At 37.6% G+C, this 13,844-nt stretch overlaps 3 protein-coding genes across 4 annotated transcripts; 1 reads left to right on the top strand and 2 right to left on the bottom strand.

Moving 5' to 3' along the window:
* Positions 1-2,932: 2,932 nt before the first annotated feature.
* LOC141680916 (uncharacterized) lies at positions 2,933-5,138 on the bottom strand. The gene is made up of 2 exons (XM_074487003.1): positions 4,030-5,138; positions 2,933-3,422 (listed from the first exon to the last, which is right to left on the bottom strand). Exons 1-2 carry the CDS (start codon positions 5,136-5,138, stop codon positions 2,933-2,935), a joined length of 1,599 nt encoding a protein of 532 aa, XP_074343104.1.
* A 712-nt stretch (positions 5,139-5,850) lies between these two features.
* Positions 5,851-9,670, top strand: LOC141678770 (high mobility group B protein 15-like). Of its 2 annotated transcripts, none has more exons than XM_074485151.1 (7): positions 5,851-5,969; positions 6,792-7,000; positions 7,308-7,386; positions 7,579-7,738; positions 7,817-7,945; positions 8,397-8,797; positions 8,902-9,670. In XM_074485151.1, exons 2-7 carry the CDS (start codon positions 6,813-6,815, stop codon positions 9,400-9,402), a joined length of 1,458 nt encoding a protein of 485 aa, XP_074341252.1. In that variant the 5' UTR covers positions 5,851-5,969; positions 6,792-6,812; the 3' UTR covers positions 9,403-9,670. The 2 variants fall into 2 exon arrangements, with proteins under 2 accessions (XP_074341252.1, XP_074341253.1); XM_074485152.1 differs by lacking the exon at positions 5,851-5,969 and adding an exon at positions 6,310-6,679.
* A 162-nt stretch (positions 9,671-9,832) lies between these two features.
* On the bottom strand, positions 9,833-11,358 carry LOC141678170 (ethylene-responsive transcription factor ERF062). Its single transcript, XM_074484422.1, has one exon. The coding sequence runs from the start codon at positions 11,041-11,043 to the stop codon at positions 9,946-9,948; it is 1,098 nt and encodes a 365-aa protein (XP_074340523.1). The 5' UTR covers positions 11,044-11,358; the 3' UTR covers positions 9,833-9,945.
* Positions 11,359-13,844: the final 2,486 nt, after the last annotated feature.

Raw genomic sequence — 13,844 nt, 5'->3', positions numbered from 1 at the left:
GCCCTATATCTTTAGGCAAAGCCCGGCCCGACCCGGTTAAAAGTCCGGGCTTCGGCCCGGCCCGATTAAAAAACCCGAAAAATCCGGTTAAAATCCGATTATTCAAATATATTTTCTTATATATTTATGAATTCAAATTTACTATAAATATAAATAATACTTTAAACACATATATATTTACATATTTGTAATTAATAATATTATTTATATACTTCATTGCATAAATAATGAAAGAAGATATAGTACGTACACTATACATATTTGGATAACAATGATAAAACATATTATTCTATAAACATGTTTATTTTTTGCCGAACTTAAATGTTTCCGACGAAGTAATGTTTTCATAAAATATTACATGTAAACTAATACATTTTTACGATGATCTAGTTGCTAACATATGTAGTTTTCGGAATCTCTAATAAAACTCGATCCGATTTAAATTAGAAAAAGTCTGGTCCGATCCGATCCGGCCCGAAAAAAAACTCGGTAAAACCCGCCTCGAAGGCCCAAACGGGCTCTGATATTTTCGAAAAGCCCGGCCCGGTCAAAGTCAAAACCCAAAAACCCGGCTACAACGCACTAGAACGCCCTTGTTGACGATCCTTTACTCCGACAACATCTAGGGTTCCTCGAACAATGTGATATCTCGAATATCAAATTTTGTTTTCCTAATGACACAAAAAACTAAAAAATAATTACTAGTAATTGTTTGGTTAGAAAGAGAAATATCTGCGGTGTAGACTTCTAGATCTAATAGTGAAATGCAGACAAAGCAATGAACAAGTAATACTAAACAGTGTTTCAATAATAATTCATTCTCAACTGAGTGAGTGAACTTCATACAGCTATATAGAGCAGTACATTTGGAATAAGCCATAAAGCCAAAATACTAGTAACAAACTAGAGAGTCCAAACATAGAACATAAATGCAAAGAAACAGAATTGATACAGAAGGCAATAACGATAAACTGGGTGGTCCATGCAGCTAGCATTGAGATAGCAATGTTGAGGTGGCAGCTGACATGAAACATATACATCATTACTCCCCCGCAAGCTGAACAGCTGATAGAGAGGTTGCTCCAAGCTTGTGTAGCAGATGATAGTGTTGTTTGACTGATAGAGGTTTGGTTAGAAGGTCTGCAACCTGCTCAGTGGATGGAACATATGAAGTAGTCATGGTGCCTGTCCTGAGTTTCTCTCGAATGAAGTGACAATCGACTTCGACGTGCTTAGTCCTTTCATGTAGAACAGGGTTATCAGCTATAGACAGTGCAGCCAGGTTATCACATTTTAGCACAGTGGGTGGCAGATTAAGCGAGCCCATGTCCTTGAGAAGGGCATGTAGCCAAGACACTTCGCACACAGTGAGGGCCATTGCCCTATATTCGGCTTCAGTCGTGGATCGAGCAACAACATTCTGTTTTTTGGCTTTCCAACTAATTGGAGAATCCCCAAGGAGAATGCAAAAACCTGAGGTTGAGCGTCTAGTAACAGGGCAGTTGGCCCAATCACTGTCGCTGTATGCATGAAGAGAAGCTGCAGAGGATGTTGCTAGCAGAATACCCTGACTAGGATTAGACACCACGTATCTTAAAAGGCGTTTTGCAGTCTGCATATGAACGTTTGTTGGCTGATGCATATATTGGCTAAGGACATGAACTGGGAAAGCTATATCCGGCCTCATGACAGTCAAATAGATAAGCTTTCCAACAAGACGCTGATAAGGGTGAGGGTTTGGAAGTAGAGTACCTTTGGTAGGAGTGAGCTTTAGGTGTGTGTCCATAGGCACTTTCAAGGGTGCTGCATTAGACAAACCATATTCTTGAATCAGGTCCAAGGTGTATTTCTTTTGCGAGATGAAAAAACCAGCTGGAGAACGTGAGATTTCCAATCCTAGAAAGTAGTTGACTGGACCTAAGTCCTTCATGTGAAACTGCTGAGATAGCATTTCTTTGATATCTTTAATTTCAGTAGCAGAATTACCACTTACAAGTAAATCGTCAACATAAACAAGGATGAGAGTAATGGTATTGTCCGTGTGTTTAACAAACAGGCTATAGTCAGTTTGAGATTGAACATATCCCAAGCCCAACAAAACAGACGATAATTTACTAAACCATTGGCGTGGGGCTTGCTTAAGCCCGTAGAGAGACTTCAACAGAAGACAGACAAGGGATGTGACAGCAATTTCAATTGAATCAGCTTTAATTCTCGAACCAAGACCAGTGTATCCAGGAGGAAATTTCATGTAAACTTGCTCATCGAGATCGCCATTTAGGAAGGCATTACTTACATCCATTTGCACTGTTTGCCATCCCTGAATTGCTGTAACTGCTAACAAGGCTCGAAGAGTGGTAAGTTTGGAAACAGGAGCAAAGGTTTCAGAGTAGTCGATCCCATATACTTGTTTGCATCCAAGAATAACAAGCCTCGATTTATATCTTTCGATGGAACCATCGGGGTTGTATTTTGTTTTAAACAACCATTTGCACCCGATAGCCTTCTTTGTAGGAGGAAGGGTTGTAATGATCCAAGTTTTATTATCCTCAAGGGCCTCTAGTTCTTGGTTCATGGCTTGTATCCAGTGAGGGTGGTGAAGAGCTTGAGTAAAGGATGTTGGATCAGGTTGAGTTGTGAGGGTAGCCAAAAAATAGTGAAAAGTTGGTGGTATATTGTAATCCACTATTGGTACGGCATTGACAGAAGTAGGGTTGGTGACATAGTCATCAAGCCACAAAGGTGATTTATGTGGTCGAGTGGACTTTCGCACAGGTGGTGGGGAAGTCAGGTGAGGAATGGAGGAGCGTTCAGGGGTTGTTGGCGAGACTTCTGGAGATGTGATAACTTCTGAGAGTTCATCATCATATACAGAGGATTGTGGGAGATGAATGGGTGTATGATGCATGTAAGGTGTGTGTTTTGAGGTGTTTTATGGAAATACGTTTTCTGCAAATGTCACATCTCGTGAGACAAATTCATGTCTGGTTGTCAAATCTAGGAGTTTGTAGCCTTTTTGTGATACAGGGTATCCGAGAAAAACACAAGGGACCCCCTTTGGCTTAAACTTGTCAATTGTATGTTCAGGATTGGAGGCAAAAGTTAAACAACCAAAAATTTTGAGTGCATCATAGTCAGGTTCTTTATGAAATAAGACGGCATAAGGAGAGTGATTACCTAGGACATGCGTAGGCAGCCTGTTCAGCAAGTATACTGCAGTCATGACACAATCTCCCCATAGATATAGAGGTAATCCCGCTTGAAATCTGAGGCACCTTGCAATTTCAAGTATAGACCTGTGACGCCTCTCAGCCCTGGCATTTTGTTGTGGCCTTGCAACACATGAAGTCTGATGGAGTGTTCCCTTAGCTGCATAAAGTGCTTTGCAATTTATATCTGAGAATTCAGGTGCGTTGTCTGTCCTGAGATGCAGAATTTTCTTGTTAAAATGGGTCTCCAGTCTCCACATAGTTGTAGAACATCTTCAAGGTTGACAGATAGTCTGATTTTTGAACCATGAGAAAGACCCAAGTGAAACGAGTGCAGTCATCAACTACAGTCAAAAAATATTTGTATTTTCCTCTTGTGTGCACCCGATAAGGCCCCCATGTGTCAATATGTACAAGTTCAAATGGCACAGCAGCATGGCTGGTACTGAGATTATAGGGTAGCTTTGAGAATTTTGACATTGGGAAGGTGATGCATACTTGAGAGGTAGGTTGAACCTTGGATTGTAGGATGGATATGTGTTTGAGTTTAGACATAGGAGCATGTCCCAATCTGTGATGCCATAGGGAATAAAGAGCATTTGAGGTTGTGCTGGAATTGGCAGAGGCATGAGGTTTTAGGGAGTTATTAGGCATATTCTTGAGGTAGTAGAGGCCACTGTATAGGTGCCCTGTAGCTTTAACTTCTTTGGTGCAGGAATCCAGGATTTCACAAGAGTTAGGTCTGAAATTGACAACACAATTGTTGTCTTTTGACAACTTATGAATGGATAGCAGGCTGTGTTTGAATTGTGGGACGTACAAAACTTTATGCAGAACCAGGCCATTCCTGAGTTTGACATCACCAGTGTGAGTTATCTTTGTCGTGTCACCCGTTGGTAACTTGATAATAAGTTCAGTTTTAGCAGGTTGAACATTCATCAAATTATCAAGGCTTGATGTCATATGGTCACTTGCTCCGGAGTCTATAATCCAGGTGTCCTTGTCTACATTCAACATATTACAAGACACCATTCTTGAGAAACAATTTTCTAGTTCATCCTCGGTTTCATAGCCTTTAACTTGGGATGTACCCTCACTTGGCAATAGCTTTAGTAATTGTTGTAGTTGTTGTGGTGTAAAAGCAACTTCACTTTTATCAGAAGCTTGTGAATTAACATGGGCATTGTTGGCCATTTTGTGGTGATCAGCTTTATGATTTGACCATCGATTTGGTGTAGATGACCCTCTGAAAGTAGGCTTACGAGCCTTTGGGTGCCACTTGGGGTAGCCTATTACAGTCCAACATCTCTCACTGTTGTGCCCCTTCCCCCCACATGCAGAGCAATTTGTGTGCCTATTTTCTGTGTTGGTTTTACTAAACATGGCTGACAGCTCAAACTCACTGTGGTGTAGGACATCAGTTTGGGTTTCTTCTTGCTGGACAGCAGCAAATGCCATTTCCACACTAGGTAAGGGAATCTGCATTAAAAGTTGACTACAAACAGCAGAGTAACACTCATCTAAACCATTTAAAAATTGAAACAGTTTTGACTCAGCCTTTTGGGTCTCAATAGCGGTTAAAAGAGAGGTCACATCAATAGCTACGGTGGTCACAGTGGGCAATGCATTCATAGAGTCAAGCTCTTCCCATAAGCTACTGAGGGTAGTAAAATAATCATTAATTTGTAGCTTGTTTTGTTTAAGCCCAAAGAGGTCTTTACTCAACTTATACTTTCTAGACCCATTGCTTAAAATAAACCGCTTTTCAAGCTGAAGCCATATATCATGAGCAGTGTTAATTTGTAGTAATATAATGATGCATATGTTCCATGTCAGCTTTGCCACACTGATTGAGAGTGGACCATCAGATGGGTGTAAGAACAAAGGGTTTTGCATATCTGCATAGGTAAGACGTCCTCCAGTTGCCATGATACAGAGATGTCTCAAGAAAATGACTTGTCTCTTTGTGAATCTGGAAGGGTCAAATCAAGAATTGAGGAGAATGAAATAAAAGAAGTGTGCTTTGATAAGATGGGTGTAAAGAGATGAAGCTAAATCTGCAGTGCTAGCTCTGATACCATGTAGACTTCTAGATCTAATAGTGAAAAGCAGACAAAGCAATGAACAAGTAATACTAAGCAGTGCTTCAATAATAATTCATTCTCAACTGAGTGAGTGAACTTCATACAACTATATAGAGCAGTACATTTGGAATAAGCCATAAAGCCAAAATACTAGTAACAAACTAGAGAGTCCAAACATAGAACATAAATGCAAAGAAACATAATTGATACAGAAGGCAATAACGATAAACTGGGTGGTCCATGCAGCTAGCATTGAGATAGCAATATTGAGGTGGCAGCTGACATAGAACATATACATCATTATGCGGGGATACAACAACGTATACGACCCTTCAAGAATGTATCACTTTGGGCCATTGGCCCTCTTGTGCATCTCTGCTTGCGGCTCATTTGTATCAATAAATCTGTGTAAAGTTTTAATGCACTTTGCTATAAAAAGGGATGGGAGAGGAGAATTAAGTGGATCATTATGATTTAGTTTAATAGAAAGACTAGCAAGTTAAAATGTATAAAAGGGCTAAATTGTCATTACATAAAGATCAAGAAGTTGATATAATTAATAACTGAACACGTTCCGTCCGTTTAAAGGGCAACTGTTAAGCCATATCTTCATTAACATAATTTATAAATTTCCATTTTCATATCTTATCATAAGCTCTCTTATCTCTCTTTGTTGGTAAGTTTGCCCACTGTAATTTCTTTATATTTCTTCATCTCAGGCTTTTTACTGTACCATACATGTAACATGTTCATATATTCATCCATTATTATTGTCACTTTTAAACACACACAAACAAACATTTCTACATCTATTTACATTTACATAATACTATATGATTAAAATATATTATATTGTACATTTGTCTTTAATTGAAGATGAGGTGCAAAATTATGGTGATGGTTCAATGTGGGTATCTGTATCTGTACATTTTTGTGATACATTTTCTGATGCGAAATTTTGAAATATTTATGATTCTTTATCTTTCACACATGCATGGATAAACAACCCTGACGTAGCGGAAATCTTTGTCATTCTCGACTCCTTGTTATAAAGATTTTCGCTACGTCGGGGTTATTTATCTATGTAGTGGTTGTATCTTTGTAGTCTGAAAACGCGTTATGACGGAGATTGTTTATCTATGTTGTTTGTTGTATCTTTGTATAGTCGGAAAACGATTATGTTTGGGATCGAAATAGACCCGTATATGGCAGTTGTTTTTTTTGCTACTGCATTTTCTTATAAGTATAAAAAATACAGAGCTTTACAGAGGGGTGACCCTAACTACTTAAAGTAATACATTAATCAGAAATTGTTAGCACCTTTGCATGATATTACAGATTATTATGTTTGGTGCATGGGACTATATCATCAATTTATCATTTTTGGTATATTTTCAGCCTTTGTGGTGATTTTGTTTGTTGATTATGTCTCAGCAGTTTCGAATTACTGGCAATATTGCATGAGTAATAATATCTTGTTATCTGCATTTTGTTTCAGTGAAGAGAACAGTAGTGGATAATGGTTGAACAGGGGAAGATGGCCATGGCTTCATCATCTTCTGCAGCTGCTACCAATCACAGTGCTTCTGCGGTGAGTTATCATCCATACCCGCAGGCCTTGGCTGGATACGAGGATGTTGTAGCTTCCGGAAAACTCTTCATGGATACTCTGGGGAAGCTCCATGCTACAATGGGAACCAAATTCATGTTAGATACCTCTTTAACACCTTGAACAGTAGCCTCTTGATGTTATTCCTTGCTGATTTATTGTCCCGCGAATAAAATTTTAAAAGTTCCAATAATTTCTGTAAATTGGATAGACATGCATTTGACTGGAGTACTTATGAATGATGAACTAAATTTTTAGTTACTATCATGTTGTGATTACAATAGAAAAATGCTCTTTTGTTGAGAACCCTACAGACTTCAGCACCCCTTATTGTATCTTCCTGTTTCAGTCCTTTTCCCTTTCTTACTCTTGTTCTGTAATCTGTCTGACATATGCTTCTTGTAGGATACCTGTTATAGGGGGCAAAGACCTGGACTTGCATCACCTTTTCGTAGAGGTCACTTCTCGCGGAGGCATTGGAAGGGTAATGCTGAAGTTCTGTCCTGTAACATCTGTTTAATTTAAATAGGACTTCATGAAGTCTAAGTGTTTTCTCGAATTTAGGCACCAGATCAGTGTTTTTTTCCTTTTGCTGTTCATTTTAGGATTTGCAGCGACTTAAACTATTGGATGTGTTGGTCTAAGGCTGCTTCACAAGGTTGATTGAATTTTACAGGTTCTAGGTGAGAAAAGATGGAAAGAAGTGACTGCTACTTTTAACTTTCCTTCCTCTGCTACAAATGCTTCTTTCATTTTGCGCAAATACTATTGTTCATTGCTTCAACACTATGAACAAGTTTACTATTTCAAGGCAATGGGATGGACTGAATCTGCTGGTGTGTGCAGGTCCTTGTCAAATTTACACATTTAAGTTTGTGAAATATCTTACCTATGAAACAAATAAAAATCTGCAGATGCTTCACACAAGGTCCCTACAGTGTTGGCTTCATGCCATGCTATGCATTCATCTGCATTGCCAATAACAAATGCTCAGGAGACTCCGTTGCAACCCCAGATGGACACAGCACAGTCGCTTTCTGGAGGTGGTTTTCTTTTCCCCCTCGACTAACGAATGAGTATAAGAACACTGTGTTGCATTTGATCATGGTTGTTTCTGACTTTTCCTAGGGGGATCACATAATTTTAAGTAAATTTCCAGCAAGGATTTGCTCAGTTTGTACTGTACTGTGTTCCAATTTCTGATTAATTGCATGATTTAGATATGCATTTTCCCATCTGTATTCAAGAAACAGTTACTCTTGACTTCTCACACGAGTAGAATCTTTGTCTGGGAAGTAATACATTCACCACTAGGGAGACCCTTAACCTCCATTCGCGGTATCTACTAATTCTAGGATAGGTTTGCTCAACCTTTACCCCCCTATGAACGCTTAGTTTAGCAGAAGTGACACAATACGATATATTTTTAAGGCAAAATCCAAGCATGCTTTGTCATAAAATAGATTTTGTGATGCATGATTTTTCTTTCTCCAGTGGTACCAGCAACTCCAGCTCCTCCAACTGTGAATGGGGTAATCGATGCAAAATTTGAATGTGGATATGTTGTTACTGTTACAGTTGGCTCCGAGACACTCAGAGGTGTCCTTTATCACACTCCACAAAATGCAGCTGCTGATCAAGTGAAGCAAAATATAAGTACAGGTTCAAAAACTTATGAGAACACAGCTACAACTGGTGTGCAGCGACGCAAGCGTAGAAAGAAATGTGAGATGAAAAAGAGGGATCCTGCACATCCAAAACCTAATAGAAGTGGCTATAATTTCTTTTTTGCCGAGCAGCATGCAAGGCTGAAACCTCTGTATCCAGGAAAGGACAGAAAAATCAGTAGGATGATCGGTGAATTGTGGAACAAACTTACTGAACCTGGCAAAGCAGTAAGTAACTAAATTGACCAACATTGCTTAACTAAGTTCATGCACTTGCTTAATAACTAGTATTTCAATTATTATCTGGCTTAATATTTGACATTTTTTATCAGGTTTATCAGGAAAAAGCTGTCAGAGACAAAGAAAGGTACAGGATTGAAATGGATAATTACCGAGAAAGGTTAAAGACAGGGCAAGTTGTAGGTGATGTTTCACCAATGCAGCAACAGCATGCTGTGAATATTGATATCAATATGACAGATGGGGATGAGAATATTGAAACCGAATGTGGAGATTCTCCACAAACTCCGGAAAATGATTCGAGTTCTGGGAAGAGTGACAAGAGCAACTTGTTAGACAGTATGACAGCAGATAGGGACAGAGATATGGTGAAGTCTCTTGGTGTAGATATTGGAGCTCAGAGTGTTGATATGGAAACTTTGGTTGACGAAAAGGCCTTAGAGTTGCAGAAGAAAGTTGTTGAGAATGGACATGAAGGTGAAAAATTCCTGGAGGCCAATGATCAAATGGAGTTGCAGAAAAAGTCTGCACACAATTTGGAGACAGAATCCGAAAAACTAACACAGAGTGAAACAGTAGCTATCGGTATGTGATTCGAGATAACTACCAGAGATAGAACTGGAACAGAATTGGCACCTAAGTACCAGTATCTGGTGAGCTAGGAAGCAACATACAATGTATTCAAGATTCAATGCAATGTACGAAGGTAGGCTTTCTCTAGAATTGTTTCTTATTGTTTTTCTTGATTTTCTATATCTTATGTTAACTATGAAGAATCCAAATGCTGTCAAATGTTTATTCTTGTACTTTTTAAGGGTTGTCATGTTTGTGCAAAACATCTTGCAGTCTTCATCTCTTCATCTAAATAAACACTTATAGCTTGCAATAAAGCCATCTTATAGTGTTTATCCTAATGATATTATTCTGAGTTTGATGATGGAATCATATCTAGACCATTGAACTGGAAAGGCAAATGACCAAACAAATATAGAAGTAGCATAAGAGAGAAAGATTAAGATTTATAAAACAAGAGGTTTTACTTGAAAAAAGAACACATGGATCCTCCAAATCTGGAAGAAAATTAGATACAAAAATCTTAAATTACAAGTCCAAAACATGGTACAATCATAAAATTATCATGAATCAGAGGAGACAAGAAGCGCATCCCAAATCATGTCCATGTCCAAAGATGGCATTCTACTTAACTGATCAACACCATCAACATTCTCTGCACAGAAAATCTCCTGTGGCTTCTTATTTTTCTCAGTTAATATTATTCCACTTTTTCCCTTCGATTCTTCAACTCTGCAGTTTTTACTTGTTATCGGTTCCTCACAAGTCTTCTTGGATGTTGCTGATCTTTCATCAGTTGCCTTCTTATTCCCAGACATTGTTTGCAGTTTTGCTTCAAGCAATGCTGCAGTACTGCCGTTCAAAGAATTGGCCTTAAGTTGGTGTTTCTTTTCTGGAAAATTCAAATGTGCATAATCTCCCCTTAGCAAATAAGCAGCTGTGTCATATGCAACAGCAGCTTCTTCAGCTGTGTCAAAAGTCCCTAACCACACCCTTGTCCTGTTTCTTGGTAACCTTATTTCCGCAACCCATTTCCCCCAATGCCTTTGCCTCACTCCCCTATACAGCTTTGTCAATGAGGGCTTCTGGACTCGTTTCCCCGAGTTTTTCATTGGCTGAGTTTTTGTAGTGCTGAGCCAGTAGTCACTAAGACCTTCAGTTGTGTAACTAGTCAACAAATTTTGGTTGATCCTTAGACATTCTGAACTGGCCTGATCACTGTGTTGAGAAGTTGAGACATTGCATCCAAATATTTCTGACTTAGATGTTTGTTTAGATTCATTTAAGATTGAAGGATCATTCAAAAACAAGCTTAGATTTGGTAATCTTGTGCTAGTACTTGGTGAAACCAAACTGTGTTTAGAGACATGATCATGTCTAAGTTGATGCAACTGCGGAAAAGATTCAAGAAAATTGAGAGGAATGCATGAACTTTCTTTAGCAAATTGAGCCCTTTCTAAGTTTGAAACATTACAAGTACTCAAAGCTGCAACAGAAGACTTCTGATCCACCGGAGAATTGGCCTCGGAGCTGGACTGAAAAATGTTCCAAACACTAGGATCTGCAAAATTTTGAGACCCTTGAACTATTTCTTGATAATAAGAAGGCAACATTAGTTCCTTGGGAAGAAAGGTTTCTATCTTAGGGAACTGTTGATCCATGATGAATGTGAATTATAACAGAAAGAAAAAAGAACAAACAATGAGCTAGCCAGTGAACAATAAGCAATAAGGATCCCAAATGACTGCAATAATGTGTAGATTTAGACAACCTTATATATACAAGTATTACCAGCCTAACATAAGCTGTTATTGAGGAAACCAAGTAGTTATTAGATTTAAGAAATGAGGTGTCAAAGCTGTGGTTAAAGGGCAAGGTAAACTAGGCATGAAGTCACATAAGCATAGTTCACAAGCACTACATGAACCATACCAAAGCAATATATACTTAGGACGGTAAGTACTAAGCGAAGAGGATAAAATATACGCAAATCTTATTTCAGCTCCGTAGAGAGGTTGTTTCCGTAAAAAAACTACTCACTCTTATGGAGTAGTATTTTTTTAGTCCAAAAGCATTCATGCTTCCCAACTCAGTTTTTCTGGTGGCCAATAAAATGGAGACAACTCATGCATCTCTTATTGGCTTAATATATTCCATGTCCTTTAGGGTTGGCAAGATGAATATACATTGATCCATGACAAGGGCCTAAAGAACCTCTATGGTTCATTCTCTAGCTAGCTTTACTTTTCCTCTTTCTTTAAGTTGGCTGCACCATTTTTAAGTAAGCTTTTTTCAGTTATCATGTAATTTTTGTTAAGTAACCCTCATTTTCTTGTCTTCTTCAAACTTTCTATATTCAAGTAACACACACTAAACACACACATGCACACACTAAACACACATATTGCCCTTCAAGAGTGGTCCATAACAATGATTGGAACTAACACAATTATATTGCAGTTAAAACATGTTAATTAGTACTTAATATTATCATCAACAAAGTCATTAACTTAAACAAAAGGGTTTGTTGAAACTTTCCAAATTTTATATGAAATTGGTTAAACAAGTAAGAAAGAAGCATTAGTGCAAGTATTCTAATAGTAGATCCAGTATTCAGTAAATGGTCCAATCAATTCATACATTATTTTGTCTTTTCTCTGGCATCTCCTCTACGTGTCTCATAGTTGGCTTTGAAGACACTTTAACAACTCAGTTCCCCGGACCTGTACAAGTTTGAGCCATTATTTTTGACATAGGCTGATGCAAGAGTATTGTGCATTGTTTACGGTTTTTGATTTAATCGATATGAAATTAGTACTTTGAAGACACTTTAACAACCCATTATCCCTACACCTTAACAAGTTTGAGCCATTACTTTCGAGATAGGCTGATGCAAGAGTCTTATACACTGTTTACGAGTCTTGTACACTGTTTACAGCTTTTGTTTTAATCACTATGAAATTGGTCTTTTGTGGACATGACCAAGTTCTTCCTATAGTACATAGCCTTTGGCAATGTGACAAGAGGAGTAACATGAAATTATGCTGCCAAATTATAATAAGATATGATGAACTAGACCAATAGACATAAACCCATGTTTACCAAAGTTGCTTTTTGCCATTCTTTAGTTTAGTTTCTTTCTTAATCAAACATTACTTTTTCTTTTTATATTTATTTTGATTTTTGTCCTTAGTTCAGACACTACAAAACAACTCCCAAGAATAAAAATTGTTCCTTGCAGCACATCATCAACCACTACTTTTTAGTCATAAAACAAGGATGATGTGTGGAAATTTCTTAACCTAGCAGTATTTATAAAAAAAAATAGTATTAATTATGGAGAGAACATGCAGGATGATATGTACAGTTTATAGAATGATAATATTCTTTGAGTGATAGTGACTGAGTGGTTAAGTTAAAATTGGAGGATTCTTAACCAAATAAATACAGTTTTGTTCCAAATACATTGTACTGCGGTCATTATTATAAAAATCGGCCATCGATATTAATCGGTTTAGGTACCGATTAGGAATTAATCGGCAAATCGGGTATTAATCGGAGTGATTAATCGAAACAAAAATAGGATATATTTAAATAGTGTTGAGTAACCAGCTCATCTAAAACCTTAAGGTGTTAGAGAAAAACCCCAATAGGATCATATATTTAACACTCCCCCTACTCGAAAGCCCATTTATGGGTCGAAAAGTGGAACATCGGCGCGCATCTTTGGGGCATTAATTACATTTAGTGTCCACAATAAATTGTGAGAATGTTGGGGTGGCTGGGAATCGAACCTTAGTTCTCCCGTCAGCCTAAGCTCTGATACCATGTTGAGTAACTAGCTCATCTAAAACCTTAAGGTGTTAGAGGAAGGCCCCAATAGAATCATATATTTAACAAATAGTTTAATAATTTTTAATATATTTACCTTATTTATTATGAAATTTATAATTCAAAAATAATTTATAAATATTAATCGGATTTCAAAAATTAAATCGACCAAATATTTTTTTAGAATTAATCGGAAATTTTTAGGAACACTGATTGTAGCATGAATACACCTATATCATACTTAAATTATGAATACAGGTCACCCGATCATCTATTCGAGCTTAATCCATCACTTCTATTTTTCATTTAACGCGAAAAATTATAGCGGATTAAAGGTTGTCGACAATCGATTGTTGTGAATTAAAAAAAAACTCACACTGTTTGTACAAATTTGCAAAATTTGAAAATGCAGTTAGCCAGGAACCCTTTAATTAGAAGATAGATTAAGAAATATTATCCTTAATCTGAAAATTAATTGTAATTGCTTATGACTCCACGAGTTTAATCATGACTTCCACCTACAATTAGTTGAGATTCTTATGCTTACATACATTCATGTCATTAATCGCAAATGCTGGATTGTTATTGACTAATCACTATTTTTATTATTAAACATGTACCAGAGTCAAAT

This window comes from Apium graveolens, chromosome 8, assembly GCF_009905375.1.
Source record: "Apium graveolens cultivar Ventura chromosome 8, ASM990537v1, whole genome shotgun sequence".
Lineage (NCBI taxonomy): Eukaryota > Viridiplantae > Streptophyta > Magnoliopsida > Apiales > Apiaceae > Apium > Apium graveolens.
Note: the sequence above shows the minus strand (reverse complement) of the source record. Positions and strands in the feature narration are given on the sequence as shown.